Source organism: Lycium barbarum, chromosome 3, assembly GCF_019175385.1.
Source record: "Lycium barbarum isolate Lr01 chromosome 3, ASM1917538v2, whole genome shotgun sequence".
NCBI lineage: Eukaryota > Viridiplantae > Streptophyta > Magnoliopsida > Solanales > Solanaceae > Lycium > Lycium barbarum.
The window spans coordinates 133006661-133027766 of NC_083339.1; the positions used below are offsets into that span (position 1 = coordinate 133006661).

A 21106-nucleotide genomic window follows, 5' to 3' on the forward strand; every position below is an offset into this window, starting at 1 on the left:
TAGATGTTTTAAATGATAATATTAATAACAAGCGACAGTTGGTCTTGAATGGTAGCCCCGAGCATTTTCAGTACAAACCTCAGAATATATTAGTAGGTTTTAAAAATACTTTATTATTTATTTGAACGATTATAAAGATTCAAGTATCAGTGTTGAACAAATCATCAGAAAAGAAACTGACTTTGAAGTAAGTGTAAATTGATCAAAATACATTGTCATAAAATAGTTTGAGAACCAAGCATTTCAAATTACAAAAATATATTTATATATATATATATATATATATATTAAGACCTGACTGATTTCTTAAATCTCATAATTAAATAAGATAGAGTAAAATAGCCTTGCAACATATATTCCTTTTGTCTGTTCACTAGTATTTATTTTATTTTTATCCAATCACAATCTTTCCAGGTCGGTAAGAAAATGATTTACCAATCGGATCCAACAAATTGGTCCACCCCCAACCACCTAGCTATATTCACCAACCCCAACCCCCAACTCAAAATATCATAGAAAAAGCACCCCCAAAGTTACCAAAAAGACCCCGAATATCCCCTTAACATTTCTGAACTTTCAGATTTTGCCTCTCTGATTGTATTCTGTCTTCACTTCACTTCACTTCTCACGCCTCGACGGAGTTCCCAACGTATCTCCTCTCTATATCATCTCCTTTGTTTTCTTCTCTTCTCCCTCTCTCTACTGTGTCTCTTGGATCTAATTCGCCAAAATGCAGAGCACAGCAATCTCATTTTCTCCGTCAATCTCACTCCCTAAGAACCCTCACAAGAGCAGATTCAATCCTTTATTTCCTCAATCTGTTCGGCCGTCACTCCATTTTAACTCCCTAAATGGCTCCGCAGCGAGGAAAATAAATCCAATTCGATGTTCAGCCAATTTGAATCGTGACGGATGGATTTCAGTTCCATCGCCGGTTCCCGAGCGTGAATCCGAAGGAGTGGAGGTTCGTGCCACGTCAGTGCCGGAGACAGCTGGTGAGGCTCCGAAATCCAAGCTAACAGAGACTATTGTGCTGGGATCTCTTTTCGGGCTTTGGTATCTATTTAACATCTACTTCAACATTTACAACAAGCAGGTATACTTTTCTCTTTCTCCTTCACCTTTAATTGTATTCAATTGATTCAAAATTAGCGCTGATCTAAGGTCCTAGTTGCGTATACCACTTGTTTGATAGTGCTTTGTTGTATGTATTAATGCATGCATGTATTTCCATTTGTGAGGTTGTTCAAGCCATGAATCATTCCAAAATTTCTGATAGTATCGATTTAAACTTCGTCATATGTTAACTTTATTTTGCAAGTATCTGTTACCTGAGTATGTATGTTTGCAACTTGAGCCATTTTGAACCTGCATTTACTTACAGTTTGCAATTTAATTGAAGTGATGTTGAATTTTTCACTCTCATAAGCAAGATATGCTTAGCCTACTTTTATTAATTGGCATAATACAAAGATAGACACTTAGTAGGAGTTGGAGTTGAAGTTGGAGTTCAAGACGGAGTTGTGTTTGGTTATAGTTTTTGCAAAAAATATTTGGTTGTTAGAATGTCGGAAAGTGAAAACAAGGTTTTAGTTGATTTCCAAATAAAGTGAAATAATTTTCCAGAAAAAAGTGAAAAATTCTCATGGCCAAACGGGCCCTTAAACTTGGCCTCTACTGTCAGTTGAACACTCTAACTTACAAAATGATCATATAGACACCTTCAAATTTATGTGCCACGTCATCGTCGGGTGTCCACGAGACACAATGGGGACAAGTTGAGGTGTCTAGATGTGCATTCTCAAAGTTGGAGTGTTTAGTTGCTAGTTGAGGTCAAGTTAAGATGTCTATCTATGTATTATGCCTTTATTAGTTTGCAACTTAATTAAAGTGATTTTGAATCTAGCACTGTCGTATGCAAGATATGTTTAGCAAATGCAATTTGCATACAGAATATAACTTTAGATTCTCAGTAGATGTTACTTGGAATTGAACATGGCTGCTAAATAGAAACGTTAAGTTTGTGTTTCTGAATGTGTCAAGTTGCGTCATTGATTAACGTTCCTGTATTCTATAGGTGCTGAAAGCGTTCCATTACCCAGTTACAGTGACTCTGGCGCAATTTGCTGTTGGCACAGTCCTTGTAATTCTAATGTGGACTCTTAACCTGTACAAAAGGCCAAAAATTAGTGGTGCACAGGTAACTTTATTGAGGCGGATTAACTAATGCTTTGGGTTTAAACCTGATTATGCGCACATGTTCTGATTTTAAATTTTCAATTGGCAGCTTGTTGCAATTTTGCCATTGGCAATGGTGCATACCTTGGGCAACCTTTTCACCAACATGAGTCTTGGGAAAGTTGCTGTGTCGTTCACTCACACTATCAAAGCTATGGAGCCATTCTTCTCTGTTGTCCTCTCTGCTATGTTCTTAGGCGAGGTGCGCTTTAGATGAATATCCTTTAAGTTCTATTTATAGATCTTGCATTCATTTGTAACAGCAAGGCGAAGAAACTATTTTTCAATCTCCTTTCTCCTATAGTTTCATCTTAATTCAGATTATATTTATGCTTTCAGAAATTTAAAAAGAAAATATATTCACTTCCATTTAGTTGTTTGTCTACTATCTGTTATTATTATATTTAATGACATTGGATCTTTCTTGTTCATGCAGTTCCCTACCATATGGGTTTTGTCTTCTCTTGTACCAATTGTTGGTGGAGTGGGACTGGCATCTATGACTGAGGCATCTTTTAATTGGTGGGGGATTCAAATGTTCATGCTAAATAATGCCATATGATTTTGTTGCTTTTTTAGTATATAAATGGGAGATACTTTAGATAAAGATTGGGTCCAACATTTAATAGTCATATCTCGTGTTGTTGATTTCCAGGCCTGGATTTTGGAGTGCAATGGCCTCTAATTTAACCAATCAATCTCGTAATGTCCTCAGCAAGAAGTTTATGGTTCGGAAAGAGGTAATTTTGTTCTGTTTCATGCTATTAGACGAGTGTATGAAGAATATATGTACCCAAAGTTGAAGGTTTCTTTGGTTGATGTTTCAAGCTTATATGAAATGGTAGTTGTAAGAGCAAACTATTTGGGTGCTCTTACATAGTTCTTCTCCATTTTTCATCAAGTAACTAGCTTGATTCCAGATTAACCTTATTGCATTTACAAGACAAAACCCAAGTTATATTTCTTGCTTGGTTTTGGTTGGTTTCTGAAATGCTGTAAAGTTAAAAGTTTTAATTTTTTTTACAGGAATCATTGGATAATATTACTCTCTTTTCAATAATCACGATCATGTCCTTTTTCTTGCTGGCCCCATACGCCTTTTTCACGGAAGGTGTCAAGTTCACTCCTGCTTACCTGGAAGCTGCAGTAAGTGATATATTAAGTGGAGAGTTATACTGCTTCTACCTGGAAGTCTTTTTTCATTGTTCCATTGTACAGAAATTGCAGCAACTATTTTGAATAACTTTAATTATTTTCCTTTGGTGCTAGGGAGTGAATGTCAACCAGCTTTACACAAGGTCTCTCATTGCTGCTCTCTGCTTCCATGCTTATCAGCAGGTATAAGGATTAAACATTATATATGTCATTGATTCCGAGGAGTCCTATAACGTGATCCGTTTCAAATTCTTACCTCCTCATAGTGAGAAAGCACAAAATTTATGTTGCTACAGTGATGAACTAACAAGGTATTGTGAGATCTTAGTATGCATTTTTGGTCCCACTTAATCGTTGATAAAACTTTCATTGTATAGGAGGGTATGGAGGACTCATATTAGGGTAGAAGGCTAGTAGGTAGTCGCGTTTATCCTTTCTTACGAGTAGTTATATTGCTTTATAGTTTCTTGTCTCTTGATTTCTGCGAGTATCTGTTGGTTTATAATGGCTTATTTACTTTCATTGTTTTCATTTTCATAATTGCTTTGATTTGTTTGCTCGTATCTGACCTTTCATATGCCTTTTCGTGAGCTCACGTTATGGGATTCACTGGGTATGTTGTTGTTGTTGTTAATCGTTGATAAAACCTTGATATAATTCGTGTAATACTGTACTCTGATTTGTGCGGTTGTGTTGCTTGCAATTTGTGCTTGTTGGATGTTCTCATGTTCTAGTAAAGGATAGAACCTTACTTCTCCTGCCATGTATTTTCGACAGTATCAAGCATGCTGCAAGCTCATATTCCTATTAACTGTAGACCAATTTGAAAGACATGGCTCTTCCTTGCTATCTCCTTAAGCACCTGCACAGCTGTTTCCTGCCTGCCTTATTTGAATATAGACGCTTGAGCTTGTCTAAAAAGATCAATGCTGTTTTTTCTGCTTTTCACCCTGGAGCAGTCAGTTTGACAAAATTGAAGATGTATACATGGCGAAAAGCTTTTTATCGCATGCTTTATAAAATGTCAGGAAGACTCTGAAAATTTGAAAACACACAGCTTGTAATTTCACCTGTCCGCTAATTTTGGCTATGATCAATGGCCATTTCAATGCAGAATTTGCTGAAATTTTCTCTTATACTCATGGCTGTGTGAACAGTTCTTGGTTTGCTTGATTGTAATTCTTTGTTTTATGTAATTTCACAAACCAATGTGACAAATCTTGATGAATCACTGAAAATTGTGTTCTGTCATTTGCGACCCGTGCTGGTTATGTTATTTCTTGCTGACACTTAAGTTTTTGGTGCAGGTTTCCTACATGATATTGCAGAGGGTATCTCCTGTTACTCATTCTGTGGGTAACTGTGTGAAGCGAGTGGTGGTTATTGTGACTTCCGTTCTCTTCTTCCGCACACCTGTTTCTCCCATTAACGGTTTGGGTATGACACTATACTTTATACTTGTCAACATGCCCAAGTGAAAACTTGCGGTTTTTTTTTTTTTTTAACAATCACCTAATCAATTTCTTCTTCATTTTCTATGTAGGCACCGGAGTTGCCCTTGCTGGAGTTTTCCTATATTCAAGGGTGAAGCGCATTAAGCCCAAGGCAAAAGCAGAATGAAATCTAGATCAATTTTGATGGTAAATTGCGATCACTAGATGAATGAACCAAAACTTGGTTGTATTCTAGGCAGGATCTTCTCTTAGTTTGTTGTGCCATGTTGGACTAGTTATTCTTTTCTGTGGCAGCCTTAATTCATTGCTGCCAATTTGACGATTTCACTACATCATTCTATTGTCTTTCTTTGTAGGGTGTCAAATGTGTTGCAATGTATGTCATATCTAGGACCCGAGTAGGCTTTTCAGCGAGCGTTGAAAACATAAAAGAGTTGGGCAGAGTTTGTAATATTTGATAACATCATACCTTTGCATTCAAAATACTTCTCTCCCTCCCAAAGGGTTAATTATCTCTCTAAGTGTAGATTCAGAAACCTAAGTTCTGCTGTTCTTTTTTCTTTTATGATAATTATGTGTAACTTGTAGTACAGCAGAACGTGTAATGCATCAGTTTACCCATATACAATAAAAGTAAAAAGAGACGAGGAAGGAATCGCAGTGTCTAGCAGTAAGCAAAATAGCAGTTACCTGAAAGACACTGTCGTTTGGTACACGGTATAAGCCTATAAGGTGGGATAATTCAGCACTAATTTTGGGATTAATTGTGTCCCGTATATGGTAGAAGGTATAAAATTATTACCAAATAAAGTATAAAATGAAGCCCATAGTTAAAGATGGGAGGGCAATTCGTGCGAATTGCCCTTCTTTTGGGGTGGTCTTTAAATTTTGCCTTTTATATTTGAAATCTTTAAATTTTGCCCTTCGGCTAAAGCCCATGGGTTTCAGGTTCGAATTCCTACACAGTCAAAATTTAAAAAAAAAAAATCGCAAGGCAAAATTTAAAAATTTCGCTATGCCCCCGTCGGTATACACTTGTGAAGAAATTACCAAAGTTATGTCAGATCCGGCATACTTATGCCTTATGGGCAGACTTGGCATAAGTATGTCGGGTCCGGCATAACTTTGGTAATTCCTTCACAAGTTTATGCCGGGTCCGGCATAAAGTTTGCCCATTAAAAGTTCGCCCATAAGTATGCCCCCACCGGCATAAACTTGTTAAGGAATTATCAAAGTTATGCCGGACCCGACATACTTATGCCAAGTCTGCCCATAAGGCATGAGTATGTCGGGTCCGACATAAATTTTGTAATTCCTTAACAAGTGTATGTCGGGTCCGGCATACACGCGATCCAATTCTTGCCTTGCATTTTTTTTTTTTAATTTATGCTTGACCAGGGGTTCGAACTCAGAACCTCATGATTTCTGCGTGAACGCTCAGAGTTGCAATGCGAAGGGCAAAAATTAAAGACCAGCAATATGAGGGGCATAATTTAAAGACCACAACTATGAGGGGTAAAATTTAAAGACCACCCCAAAAGAAGGGCAATCCACGCAAAAAAATGAAGATGGGATATCCCACCTTATCCCATTAACCTTGGGATTATTTTATCTCACCTTTTAGATGGGATAAATTAGTCTCAGGATTATAATCCTGATTATAATATCGGACTAATTTTGTCCGCGTACCAAACGACCACTAAAGAGCTCACTCGTCAGAAAGAAAAAAAAAATAGAGAGAGAAGTCGAAGGGCTACCGCTTTATTCACAAAGGAAAAGGAAAGAAGAAATAGAGAGAGGAGAAGTATAGGATTTACAATTTTGATGTTCCTTGACGTGTATAATTCTTAATGAGGCAAGTACCTCAATGGGGTCCGTTTGGTACGCGAAATAAGCTGGGATATCCCGAGATACTTTTGAGAGCTTACTATAAATCCTACTTGTCTCACATAACGGAGGATGTTCCATTCAAAATAGGTTCAGGGAGATATAGTAACTCCTCTAATACGTACATTTCTCAATATTACTACTATATATAAGGGAGAACCAAGAGCTTTTGTAGTCCTCACAAAAGTTTTCAAATTAATGTTAAACTTTTCAATTAATTATTTCTAGGTCCTAATTTTATTTTTTATAGTCAAATTTACTTTTTTTTTTTTTTTTTTTAAATAATATTTTATTACATAAGAGTAGGGGAAGGGGAAATGCGGGAGAGAATTACAACGTGGGGATTCGAACCCTCACCAACGAGGTGAAAGTTCAGGTAGCCAACCAACTGAGCTACTAGATCCCTACGTCAACTTTACTTTTTGTTCTTATGGTCTACTTTTTAAAAGCTGTCGAACACCTACCTTATTTCTTCTTTCACTCTCTTCTATTGATCTTATCTATTATCCTAAAAAAATATCATTTCTTGCTAGATATTCTTGCTTCTTGTCGCTCTCTCGTTTTTCCTTTTTCATTTGTTGCTTATTATCCTCCAACTTTTTTTCCTCATGTTACTGGTTCGTTGGTTATAGATTCTTACATGTCAGTATTTTTTTTACTTTATACTCGCATTATTGAATTTGAAAATTTCTGAAAATTTGTTTACTTACATATAGGCATTTCTATTACATTATAATATTATATTCATACTTTACCGAGCTCATGTGTCTAAAAATTGTTGTACTTAAACGATTTTCAGGTATAATTTTAAAAGTTATTTAGTCTAAAACTAAGGGTTAAAAATCACATTTAACCAGCATAAGCCCTTAACACAAAATAATGAGTGCATAATTTAATAACTATCAAAACATGAAAATAAGATCATTTTTATCTATAAATAAGATCACACGCTCACAATTTCACAAAAATATGAAAATATTTTTTGATTTATGATTTTTGCAAGTTGTAATTATCCTACTTTATCATCTTAGTTTAGGATATCGAATCACTTGTATCCCTATGAGATTTGCTAATTTTTCTACTTAACTTTCTTCCTCATAAATAAAGTTTTACTTTAAAAATCATCTAATTGTGTGATGAAGAAACTTTAATAATTATAAAACTTATTAATAAGATATCATTAACCTGCAAATACATTAAATTAGTTATCCGGTAGAAAATGTACTCTCTCCGTCCCAATTTATGTGATATAATTTGATTAGGCACAAAGTTTAAGAAAGAAAAGGACTTTTATAATTTGTGGCCTAAAAAAGATCATAGATATTTGTGTGGTTGTAAATCATTTCATTAAGGGTAAAGCGAAAGTTTTAAGTTAGATTATTTCTAAATATAGAAATGTATCATTCTTTTTGGTACAGACTAAAAAAGAATGTCTATCACATAAATTGGGACGGAAGAAATAATAGGTTATACTTATTTAATAAAAGATTATATTTTTTTTTTTATATTTTGAGTTTGGGCCCGAACTTAGCACGGGCCTTCCATACTCTAGTGATAGAGATGGTGGAAATTGATAAAAAAAAATAATGGGAAATGACACAAAATGGCCGCTGGGCCATAAATAATCACACGCGCTGGCCCATCTATTCCCAAACCTAAAAATTAGCCCATAAACTATTTCCATCCACTAGCCAAAAATCTGTAGCAAGTCTTTTGTGGCGACTTAAAAGATTTAAAAAGTCGCCACTAAAAGCCCAGGCGCTTAAAAAAAAAAAAAAAAACAGACTTTGTGGTGACTAAGGTTGCTACAGAAAAATGAGGCTTTTTAGTAGCAATTAAAAAAGTCGCCACTAAAGGTTAAACATCCCAAAACATGTATAATATGTGTATATTTGCATACGATCCAATTTGGGCTTCTAATGATTTCATTTTTGGGCTCAGTGTAGTATGGGTAGAATTATTTTTTGGGAAAAAGACATTGTGTGTCTACTCAGCCAAACTAATCCCACATTTAATCACTGTTTGGGCTTAATCCCACCAGGAGTCTGGTCGGTCAAAATTAATGCCAAAAAATGGCCGGCCGGCCCAACATTCCAGGCGCTTTATAAAAAAATAAATAAAAAAACGTGTCCACTAAAGGGCTAAGTCGCCACAAAAAGTTTTTTTTTTTTTTTTTATAAAGCGCCTGGGCTGTTGGGCTGGCAAGCCATTTTTTGGCATTAATTTTGGCCGACCGGACTCCTAGTGAAATTAAGCCCAAACAGTAATTAAATGTGAGATTAATTTAGCTGAGTGGACACACAGTGTCCTTTTCCCAAAAAATAATTCTACCCATACTACACTGAGCCCAAAAATGAAATCACTAGAAGCCCAAATTGGACCGCGTGCAACATGGGCCAGATATTTAATTCAATACGATTGACGAATTGAGAGCTGAATAACAACTTTTTGCGCGGATTGTGCCCTCGTTTTTTATTTTTGTCCCCCATATTTGTGGTTTTTAATTTTTGTTCCTGCCACTTTTTTAATAAAAATACTCGGACCTGCTTCGCTCGCCATAATTTTTATAACATTGTTATCTTTGGAAATTGATTTATTGCCACGCTCGACATAAATTGTGTAGGAACTAAGTTATGCGATATAAATTTGTAGTATTTTTCAAATTATGTTGAGTGTTGAAAGTTTTGCCTTATCCAACATAATTTGTGTGGATGCTATGATACCTATATCGAAGTTACACGGAAAATATGCTTAGTGAGATACCCGCAAGGATGACTCAGTTGGTTAAGCATGAGGCTTTCATAATGAATATTTCAAGTTCGAAATTCCCTATCTAAGTCAATAGGGACCTCACATTATGGGATTTAACTAGATATGTTGTTCTCAGTAGAAATTAAATACTGCCCAAAAATAGGGAATTTGTGCGAATGACCTGCTGAATAATGGCTTTGCCTAAAGGCACGTACACTACATGCAAGATCAGTCCAATGGAAAACTGCCATCGTCAAATTACCCGTACATCTCTTTCATCGGTTATGACCTACCTATGTTCCACACAAATCCAGACAGATTCTTTTGTTTCCTGACGACCTCCTTTTTTGTGTGACCTAAATATATCTCCTTCCATTTTCCAACCAAATGGAAAAATCCAAATACTGAATTTGTTAAAATAAAAATAGTTTTGCAAACTATTGTTTGTATGTGCTTATTATTCGAAAACAAGTTTAACTCTTCACATACAAGTTCACTAAAATTGATTTTTTTTTTTTTTAAAACAGGTTTTAAATTTTAAAGCGAACGCCACCTAAAAAGTTTTAAAATGAAAAACCCACATAAAATGACCTAAATAGCGTCTTTATTCTTAGGAGTATGCATTGCTGAGATCAACAAGTGAACATTGAATACAGCTGGGTGGTAGTAACAGCTAAGTACATTCCACAAAAGGTCCCTAACATAATTTCAGTGCACTTCCAACACCTCCAAAGAGATGTACTTTTTCCTTTTTCTGGGTGTTCAGTTAACATAATTTATAAAGAATAATCAAGTATTGGTATTTCCGCTAAAGATCCAATATTTCAGCAAAAGACTGGTCAATCTTATATCATTATGCAGTCCAGCTTTTTACATGCACTATGACGAAGGAAAAGTACAGTGAAAAAACTCAGCTGTATTTTCTCAACTCCACCTGTGAAATTAGTTTAACCATCATTATCTCGTGCATGAATATCTTGGCTTAATTACAAATCTACAAAGCACAAATATCGCAACTTTATGCTATAAATAATAATCAATGCAGTGTAAGCTAAAATTCAATGCCAAAACTTGCACTTTTACACAGATCATAAATTGATTGGATCTCTTTACATATTACAACTGCATAAACGAAGATAAACATAAAATAAAATAAAATAAAATAAAAACATAGAGAAGAAAATAAAAGTGAAAATCCATAATCTCGGGTTCGAGCCCGGATTGACCTAAATTATTTCCACAGAGACAAAAAAATAATTTAGCAGGGTTAATGGCTTCTTTCTGGTACCATCCAAAATTCAATACGCCGTGTGAAAAATGGAAATGACAGGAACCCAAAAATTAATTACACGATTTCAGAATTAATTAATTGTCACCAGTAGATAGAATCCTATGCACCATAAACCCAAAAATACACTTACTACACTTTCCCTATTCACAGACGACATCGTTTTATCCTCCAATCCCGGCGGCGAAGATAAATGGCTAGCTGAGTCGTCAATATCCGGCGAATTCACCGGCGATAAAGAAATATCCGGTGGGTTAGCTAATCTTGGTTTATTTACCTCAATTGGTTTATCCCCAAAAAATTCTTTAGGCAATAAAACCGTTGACACCCCGAATATCGCAACCGGGTTTTGATCAAACACGGTTCGGGTCACCGACGCTTTAACAAGCCCAGTTTGGATCGATAACGACCCGTTAACTCTAGATATATTGAGTGTAAAACTTCCAGCCCCGTTTTTCTCTGTTGCTAATGTTGGTTGAACCGGGTTCACTATAGATTGGAGCGACCCGAGTGGGTAGTAAGAATGCAACACGTGGAACCTTAACACATCTGCTTTTTTCTCAGCTGGCAAAGATTGGAACATCATAGATGATGACAGATCTGTAAATGCTTGATCTGTCGGTACAAACAATGTTATTCCAGCACCACCTTCGTAATTCTCAAATTCCTCTTCTACCCCTGATGCTGTTAACATTGAAGCAGCAACATTGAAATTATGACCATCAATAAGGGTCTTCGTTATGTTAAGACCTAAAGGAGGTCGTGTTTCAGATGCCATTAAATTAAACCCATAAGGAACTAAAACAGAGTCAACAGTGAAAATAGAGATATTATACGGAAGTGTCTTCACAAGACTGATAATCGTAGCATTGGAATTGGATGAATGGATAGTGATGGCATTTGAAGTCGGGTCACGGGTGATATTAACCGACCCGAGATTGTTCGGAGCACGACCCGTTGCTTGGAACAGAGTGGTAACAAGTTTTCCGGTTGGGGGTATGAGTTTAAAATCAGGCCAAGAGAAGTATTCAAGAAGGACATGGCAACGAATGACGTCAGCAAGATTGTCAGGTGAATGATTGTTGTTTAAGAGATCGGAGTTGTGAAGGAAGGTGTTGGGTACGACGAGGAGGGTGACGGAGGAGCGCGGTGCTAGATCGGCGGCGACGGCGGTGGTGGAGAGGAGATTAGTGAATTCGGAGAGTTGAGGGTAGGATGAGAGGAGATGGGTGATGTTAATGGCGAAAATGGGGATAGGGGAAGTAGTGGATAGGAGAAGGAAATAGACAAGGGTAAAATGGGAAATGAAAATTGAGGTAGCCATTGTTTGTTTCTTCTTGGTGTGGAGATGGAAGTAGAGAGTGAGAGAAGGTGAAGGACTGAACAGAGATTGCACCCCCTTGAGTTTCTAACACCCAACCCCCTTAAACCCCCGTGGGGTTGATGTTATGATGATACTGATGTAAATTATTATATTCATTTAACAGGATTTTTAGGAATGATAATTATAGGGGTGGTTGGAGAAACTGATTACTTTAAAGATTCTTTTTTTTTTTTTTTGGGCATAAGTTTATGAGATGATAAAACTGGCTTGTATGTACAACGATAACAAACCCGGTGTGATTTCATAAGTGGAGTCTGAGAAGAATAGAATGTACACATATATATGTTTACACTAAATCAATGAATGTATGACATGTGTAATTAATGTGTATATTCACTTTATTAAATCACTAAATCATCTTAAGTTATATTGATTTGGTGTAAACACTTGATGCGAGTAAGTATTTACCTATGTTATAAGCAATTGTTTATAAGTAAAATTCAAGCATAATATGGTCACCAACTTACGACTTTTCAATTTACAAGCGCTTTTAGTTTGATCAAATATTTTACAATTATTTTATTCTTAATATTTTTTTAATTTCCAGAATATCTTTCCTGAAACAAAATCCAAAATCTTATCTTCCTCTTCACTCTGTATTCATCGTTCCTCTTTTCTTTACAAGAACTCTTTAAAATTTATTATTTTTTGTACATCAATTATTTATTGACAGCTTCAATACTTCTATCCAACACATAACTGTTTATTTGTAAAATTATTTTCAGCATTTAAAACCTATCGGATTGTAATTAGCTAATCCAAACAGCTTCTCATTTTAAACTCTATCACCCATAAAATATTTTATAAATTTTTATGTAACCTATATAATTGTTAATTAGATTTGCGGAATTTAACATGGACAAACAAAAGCTATATTAAGCTACGTGAAGATCATCTTTTCTTTGCAATCAACTAAACATACTCCATTTTATTGTGCAAAATTTTGATGCTGAGATTATTTTTACTACTGGAATAAATCAAACTATAGTCAAAGTATAATTTTGTGCAAGAGCATTAAACAGTCCAAAAATACTTGCTTTTAAGAATTATAGTACTGTCCTTTTAGGCTACTATTTTTATTGTTTTAATCATAAATTTTCAAATTCATGAAACCAACAAATAACAAGGGCACCATTTTAGTTCATACCCGAAAAGTGGTTCTTCTCTATAATCGAATCGTATTGGCAGGCTAAAGTTTACAGCTCAACTTATGGACAATAGTGCATTTTACTATTATAAAAGCTACTATATGCGCGTATTATATTCAACCTTTCTAAGTAATTCTGATTAAAGTTTTCTATTAGTCAGTAATAATAGCTGTTATGAGAGGTTACTTTTTTATGTATGGTTATAAACAAAGTACACCGATATCTGGACCCCATTACACAAACTGGACCTACACGAGTAAAAAAAGTGGACGACTAAGTACTATTGATTTACGGTTCATTATATTTTCATGAATTAAGTTGGAGCTCTAATAAGCTTCACACGGAGAAAAAAATAAGATAAAATGATTTCTTATGACCATTTACAAATTAAATAGAAGAGATATACTTTTTCAGATATTTTATGTGTAAAAATAAAGATTTCTTATATATAAAAATAACAATTTCTTATAAAAATGACATACAATTTAAAACAAATTTGTAAAGAACTATAAAATCTTTCTCTTGTGGAAGCAAAAAAGTGACTCTAAAAAAATGAGTTTAACTTATAAACATATATTGACGCTATAAATAATTTTTTTATCTTTACTTGTAATCGCAAGTAATTTGCCTTACTTTTTCTCATTTTTACGCATAAGGATCTGTAATTATCTTTTCAATGATATATAAATTCTATTGAGCTATGAATATATAGAAAAAGCCTATATAAAAATAATTCACTCCATGCAATTAAATGAAATTTGGAAGTAGTCTTGGCCTGCCTCCCAACATCTAGGAGTTAGCATACCTTTCGTATGCTACGTTGAGTACGTTCACTAGTCGTCGAATATTTTCTTTCTTTCCACACTTAGCTTCATGCCATAAATGGATGTCCAATTAACAAATAGTAAGACATAATTTATAAAACACTCCAGCTAGAAAACAACTGCTATTGCATATTCATAGGCAACTATAGTCATTCTTAATTTAAACAAACACTTCTAAATGTCTCTATATATGTATCTCATAAGAAATATAATTACAGTCATTTTCGTGCTCCACAGTGTTACTCCTATATCTCTGGATTAACACTAGGAATCAAATCCATTAAGTCAAGCTCCTTATTTAGTTCATAACGAATCTCCAAATCATCAAACAGTTTGTCGTCCAAAGCAAATTCTGGGACTTCACTAAAATCATAATATGCAAGAACTTGCTCAATTGGCTCTAGTTTAGGTGCATTATTAATATTATTAAGGGTTGTGTCATTGCTGTTGCTATTATTAATATTATCCGTTTCGAAGTTCAAACTTTTGATATAATTCTGGAGGAGAGAGCTTGGCTTTGGCCATTTGGTGCGACATTTTCGTCTTGAGAATTGCCTTCTTTTTGTAGCATTCCAATGGTTCTTTATGGAATTTTCAGTTCTACCAGGAAGTCTCGTTGCGATTTCTGCCCATTTGTTTCCTATCTCTGCATGTGCTTCGATTAAGATCCTATCTTCCTCCTCTGTCCATAAATCCTTCTGTTAAAAAAACAAATACAGAGAAAGAATTTAACTTATGTACATCGACAGTGTATAACTTTTTCCCATCATCAAGTTAATTTTTTAATTAACTTACAATAATAAGTAATTGTCGATATATAGTAGTAACATTAATAGTTGGTAACCAAAAAAAAGATCAAACAAATAACCTGCTATAACCAATTTAAATGCACTTAATACGTCAATATATATATATATATGAGTTAAATTAATTTTAAGAAATGCTATTAACTGTAGAGGTGGTACAGATAGAAATCTCTCACATAAGAACTGTGAAATCACTTGTTTTGTTTCTTGATCCCCAAGGACCTATATATGTAATAGAAAGCTATTTAAAATAAATAATCTTCTTAACTACACTCTGATGTAGACGGAGGAAATGCTATTAACTGTAGACGTGATACAGATAGAAATCTCTCACATAAGAACTGTGGAATCACTTGTTTTGTTTCTTGATCCCCAAGGACCTATATATGTAATAGAAAGCTATTTAAAATAAATAATCTTCTTAACTACACTCTGATGTAGACGAAGGAAAACCTCTTGCGAGTATAAGTTCTATGTATTAACAGTGTACAAAAAATCACACTACGATGTCACTTAAAAGGTAATTACATACTATAATATTCAATACAAATTTTAACTGATAATCTCTCTCTATATATATACAAAGGGAAGCAATCTTCTAAAATGTCAAAATATATACACTAATAGTGCACAAAATTTTGGAGAACGCAAATAGATAATCTCTGATCTGGGAGATCCTGAAAGGGGAAATTATGACATAGATAGACATAGAAAGTAAGTCCTCAAAGAAAGTAAAAGGTCCTTTAGATAGAAGTTGATAAACTTGCATTAAACAAATAAGACACTAATCTCGGAGGAATATCCTCAAAAGAAAGAAAGGAAAGAAATAATTAATAGCAAAGGAATAAAGAAGTAAAATCATACTTTGATATCAGGTCTAAGATGATTGTGCCACCTCTCTCTACATTGCTTCCCTATTCTCCCTTTCAGCATTTGTGCAATTTGTGACCATTTTCTATCGCCAAATTTCTCTACCAAATTGATCAAATTCCTGTGCACGTATAATATATTAAAGATTCAATTTTCCTAAATAATGTAAAATATCAAATAAATTAACATTAGTAAGTAAAATTGATTTTTTTCTAAAAGAATTTTCTAAAAAGAAAATCAAAATACCGATCTTCTTCATTAGTCCATTGACCTTTGGCTGATTTTGACTTCTTTCGACCCCTTCCTAATTTTCTCATAGATGAAGATGATAAACTTTTCTCATTGCTCTTTATAAGCTTCTTATTCTTTCGTCCACCAATTTCTTTATGACCATAAAAATTACTATTATTATCAACAGTACTAATGCATGAACTTTCATCAGGCACAACATTGAAGTTGATAGGCTTCATATCTTGATCACAGCTAAAGTTGTAATTCACATCCATAGAACTCTCAAAATTCTTCATGAATAATGTGCTACCACTTGCACCATTTTGTTCAAATGGCTTAAACTCATAATCAAAGTTGAAATCTTGATCCATTGATGAGAAGTTTGCATCATGATTCGAACATGGGTCAAATAACGGATCATAACCATTTATCTCAATCGTGAAATTGTGATCAGGGTTCGTGTTGAAGGCTAATGGTCCTCCCGCAAGAGAAAAAGTAAGATCAAGGTGGTGAAAATCTTGAAGATAATCTTTAGGGATTGTGCAAAAAACATCTTGTTTACTATTATGATCAAACTCCATGGTAATTAGGAGTAAAGCATAAGAGGAGGAATTAAGAGGAAAGAAATTGGTGAGTTCTGTTTTCCATTCTCTCTTTGCTTTATTTGTGTGTTATGCCAATAGTAGTAAAGTATGAAGAGACATTTATTGCAGAGTGAATGTATCTAGACCTCTCGTAACCTGGATGATCCAATGGCTATTGTTTGGTCATAGCTTGAGCAAAATATTTACCAAATTGGGGTTGTTTTGTAATCATAATAATTCTCTTTTTGTCGAATTTTGTCAAGTTGATGACGTAATTTAGATCTCCGCAATTTGATCATGCAAAAATATAAAATTTTCAGGGATATCGCTAGTTAACGTTTTCTTTAAAAAGTTTTGTACTTGATCCACTTTGAAATAATCTTAAATGTATAGTATCTGAAGTTTCATATGGTTGAAGTTAGGTAAAAAATTATTGAACTTCAGCTTTATGTGCATGAACTTCTGGCAAAGATAATTAAATTTCAACAACATATGTTTGAAATTCAAGCAAAATGGACTGAACTTTAGTAATATAACGTGCATGCAAAATATTTGAATTCAGCCATATGAAAGTTTAAATATTTTGGAGTTTATTACTACTTCCTCTTACTAATCACGTTGATACAAGACTAGCTCTTCCATCTTCTTTTTTAAAATTTTGGGTTTTCCCACCATAATTAATTGTTATATACTCGTTTTTGTTTAGAGAAACACAATATACCAATGACTTGTTCAAATTGACAAATACTAATTAAAAAGAAATCTAATCAATCTTCCCCTTTATTTACTATTTGTCGATCTATTTCTTGCTTTACATTTTGAGCAAAAAGTGTATTGAAAACTAAGCTAAAGCAATTTAATTTGAGGTGCTCAATAGTTATTAAAGTAGGAAATGTACATAAAAAAAGTTTCATTAACGAAATTTTGGACTCATACTTAGTTGTCCTTAATAAGTAGGCGTTTGACCATGCGTTTTCAAATCACGGTTTGAAACTATGACCCTAAACCAGCGTTTGGACATGCATTTTCACTTATGGTTTCAAACACCAAATCATTCAAAAAGTCATGATTTGGGGTTTCAAACCATGGTTTCAACCTTTTTAAATATAAAATTTAACCCATAAGTTTATATTTTATAAAAAAAGACTCATAAGTTGGGAGATATTTTTAACAATTACCCCCATCAATCATTTACCAATGTCATTAACTTCCACCAACCTTTAATTTATGTGGGAAGATTATATTAAAGAGTAGTTACATTACTATTCATGTTAAACTTTCATTTTTATTGAGCTAAAGTCTGATTAATTGATGTTGTATTTTTTAGAAAAGTCTTCTAGTAGTGTACTAATTTTGTTATGAACTATGACTTGCTCATTTGGTAAAATTGTATAAGAATTGAGAATGTTTTGGTGGTTTTCACAATTTGTGGAGTTTTTATATTTATAAGAGAAAATACAACTTAAAATATCCAAATTGCATGTCCAAACGGGGCCTAAGTTTTGCGACATGACTTCACGGAATGTCGGGTTTTTGTATGATACTAATTTTCAATTTCATGGCAGACAAACCCTATTCTGTTTAATTAATTGATTTTCTTTATGATGGAATTAATCTAGTTAATAAGGTTGCCTATCGATTTTTATGACGTATTTTATTATTATTTAAATAAATTAAAAATAGAATGAGAGACATTACTACTATATATAAGATAGGATCTCAAAGTTTTGTAGTCTTCACATGAATTTTTTTAATCCATTTACCCCTAATCAAAGCATTAATTACCTTGTAAATTCTCACTCATTTTGTAAATTTGAATAACCATACGGGCTAATTAAATGTTAGAAGGAGTGGTGATATGGAAAGGTGAAAGTGACACCACAAAAGATCTATAATTCAACCAAATTTAAAATTGATCCAAAAGTTTATTGTCTTTCTTTTATGTGTAAATGATTATTAAACTTGTTTAAAATTATTATTTTTCCTACAAAATTTATTGTAGACAAGTAAAAAAAGTTATTGTAACATACCTTTTCTACCTTCGTACATGCTTAATTATTTCTTAAAATTTATTTTTTATATGGGAAAATACATTAAAACCCCCCAACGTATAGCCGGATTAATTATGACGCACCCAACCTTTGCGGGCAACCTATTACCCCCTAGTCTTAATTTTTCAATATTTTAGTAGCATTTTTTGGCTGACGTGGCAAAAAAAAAAAATTGAATCCCAATTGCACAGTGGAGAGTGTTGCACACTCTTCGCCACGTCACCGCCACATCACCGCCACATCACCGCCACATCACTGTCACTTTTTTTTTCCATTTAATAATTCAAATTAAAATAACACATTAATAATTAAATTAACACATTAATAATTAAATTAACACATTAATAATTAAAATAACACATTAATAATTAAATTAACACATTAATAATTAAGTTAACACATTAATAATATCTCACCCACCCCCACCCCCACGTCACCGCCACGTCTCCGCCCGTTACTGCTGCTGCTGCTGCTGGCGGCAGTGGCGGCAGCGGTAGCGGTGGTTGAGGAGAAAGAAGAAGAAAGAGAAAAAGGAGAAAGAAGAAGAAAGAGAGGGAGGGTGGGGGTGGGTGAGATATTTTAATATAAATAAAATTTTAAAGATTAATTTTTATTAAAATATCACATTTGGTTCATTTTCACTCGCCAGATTTTTTTTTTTGCCACGTCAGCCGAAAATGCTACTAAAATACTGAAAAATTAAGACTCGGGGGTAATAGGTCGCCCGCAAAGGTTGAGTGCGTCATAATTAATCCGGCTATACGTTTGGGGGGGGGGGGGGGTTTAATGTATTTTCCCTTTTTATATATAGCTAAAGTTGTTTGAAAAAAAGTAATTAAAGAAATTTTGTTAGCTCTCCAAATAATAATAATAATAATATACTAAATAATTGAAAACAAGAGTGATCATTTTTCACATTTTTAGCTATTAAAATGTTTTACAAAAGATGAGATAGTCAACGTTTTATATAATTAGGAGAAATGGTTAGATAAACATGAAATACTAAAATTACATACACACGTTTAAGAAATTACAATATTGATTTCTTAAAAGAATATGTATGTCCTAACATCCTTTTTTTTTCACAGAAAAGGAAAGATTATTAAAGTAAGAAAAACGCATAACGTCATTAACTTTCCAGTTTTTTTTTTTTTTTTTTTGTATGGTTTAATTTGAAGAAACATCTATAGTATTTTGCTGTATCAAGACTTTTAATTATTTAATTAAATGTTATCTTTATTTATAAGTTAACTTCATTGACGCCATCATACAACAATTTGTAGTATCAATTTTTTTTTGATATTATTTGAATATCGTAATTTTTTTTTTCTTCCAAAAAATGGGTTAGCCAATATAAGTTTATTTGAGAAAAAATAATTAAGTTAAAATCTAACGTAAGGTAAAACTCAATTGGGTCATTAAAGACTTAATGTCAAATAATATAGTAAAATAAAAAGAATAAAAGCTTTTGATGTATGCATTAATTTGTTTGAAAATATAAAGGAAATCTAAACATACTCTAAAAAATGTTGTTGTTTTTAACTTACCAAATTTTTTATATGATTAATATTTTAGAAATATTGAAAATTGTAAAACTACCTTTACAATTCATATGAAGTTATAAAAACAACACAAACACAAGAGTTGCAAAAAAACATAAAAAATGAAAAAAGAGTTGCAAATATGAATTTTAATATCGCTAAGCCCGGGCCAAAATGTCACGAGTTATTTTAAAGGTAGCATAAGCTAAATGTTCCGAGAATGGCTCTTTTAGTGATGCCATTTGTGAAGTGATATGACATAATAGCCCCCCCCCCCCCCCCCCACCCCCCAACCCAAATAGCTTTATTCTAATGGACAATAAGGAAATTCACAATTATAGTGCACTAATTTCTTTTCACCATTTAATAAAAAGGTTAAACAAAAGAAAGATTATGCTCATAATCAACTAGAATGTCCTTCAATGTAACTTCTTAAAGACTTCGAAAACAAGTCCCTTTTGCATGAGACAAGTGACCTCCCTATTAAAAATCAAGACATGAATTAAATGAATAAATCAATTTTGTAACTGAAGCCCTCTTACCTCTTTTTTTTATTGTAGCATTAAATTTTGAAATTACTAATTGTCATTTAAACTGATATCAATACTAAATTGATCATATAAGACCTAGAGGAAATTAGTGAATGCATGTTAATTACATTAATTAAGGTTGGATTAAATACGAGCAGCTGACCAGAAATAGAACCAACGTTTGAAGTTTATGGTTCTGAAATTGTTATAAAACCCATAGATTATTTTAGTTATTGTGTTTGCAATTAAAGGAGGAAAAATAAGAGTTAATTTTCAAAGGTTCTTTGGTCGAAACTTGCAGAAATTTTACTTTTGTTTTGCATGTAAAATAAGCACACTTAACTTATTTCCATAATAAACTTAA

General features: G+C 33.5%; 3 protein-coding genes across 3 annotated transcripts; 1 reads left to right on the top strand and 2 right to left on the bottom strand.

The window, feature by feature from the left end:
- The first annotated feature begins 557 nt into the window (after positions 1–557).
- On the top strand, positions 558–5361 carry LOC132632647 (triose phosphate/phosphate translocator, non-green plastid, chloroplastic-like). The gene is made up of 10 exons (XM_060348650.1): positions 558–1096; positions 2078–2200; positions 2288–2440; positions 2675–2760; positions 2894–2978; positions 3265–3384; positions 3508–3576; positions 4701–4830; positions 4937–5033; positions 5204–5361. Exons 1-9 carry the CDS (start codon positions 731–733, stop codon positions 5011–5013), a joined length of 1209 nt encoding a protein of 402 aa, XP_060204633.1. The 5' UTR covers positions 558–730; the 3' UTR covers positions 5014–5033; positions 5204–5361.
- A 5181-nt stretch (positions 5362–10542) lies between these two features.
- LOC132632649 (fasciclin-like arabinogalactan protein 4) lies at positions 10543–12358 on the bottom strand. The gene has a single exon (XM_060348653.1). It carries the CDS (start codon positions 12095–12097, stop codon positions 10847–10849), a length of 1251 nt encoding a protein of 416 aa, XP_060204636.1. The 5' UTR covers positions 12098–12358; the 3' UTR covers positions 10543–10846.
- Positions 12359–14289: 1931 nt separating this feature from the next.
- Positions 14290–16684, bottom strand: LOC132634209 (transcription factor MYB98-like). Its single transcript, XM_060350497.1, has 3 exons — positions 16052–16684; positions 15800–15926; positions 14290–14827 (listed from the first exon to the last, which is right to left on the bottom strand). The coding sequence occupies exons 1-3, from the start codon at positions 16615–16617 to the stop codon at positions 14375–14377; spliced, it is 1146 nt and encodes a 381-aa protein (XP_060206480.1). The 5' UTR covers positions 16618–16684; the 3' UTR covers positions 14290–14374.
- Between the last annotated feature and the right edge of the window lie 4422 nt (positions 16685–21106).

Coding starts and splice junctions, on each gene's coding strand:
- LOC132632647 (XM_060348650.1), top strand. CDS start 731: ATGCAGAGCACAGCAATCTCATTTTCTCCGTCAATCTCACTCCCTAAG. Junction 2,761..2,893: donor ACTGAGGCATCTTTTAATTG/GTGGGGGATTCA, acceptor GTTGATTTCCAG/GCCTGGATTTTGGAGTGCAA. Junction 4,831..4,936: donor TTCTCCCATTAACGGTTTGG/GTATGACACTAT, acceptor TTTTCTATGTAG/GCACCGGAGTTGCCCTTGCT.
- LOC132632649 (XM_060348653.1), bottom strand. CDS start 12,097: ATGGCTACCTCAATTTTCATTTCCCATTTTACCCTTGTCTATTTCCTT.
- LOC132634209 (XM_060350497.1), bottom strand. CDS start 16,617: ATGGAGTTTGATCATAATAGTAAACAAGATGTTTTTTGCACAATCCCT. Junction 15,927..16,051: donor TGGACTAATGAAGAAGATCG/GTATTTTGATTT, acceptor ATACGTGCACAG/GAATTTGATCAATTTGGTAG. Junction 14,828..15,799: donor ATCTTAGACCTGATATCAAA/GTATGATTTTAC, acceptor TTTTTTTAACAG/AAGGATTTATGGACAGAGGA.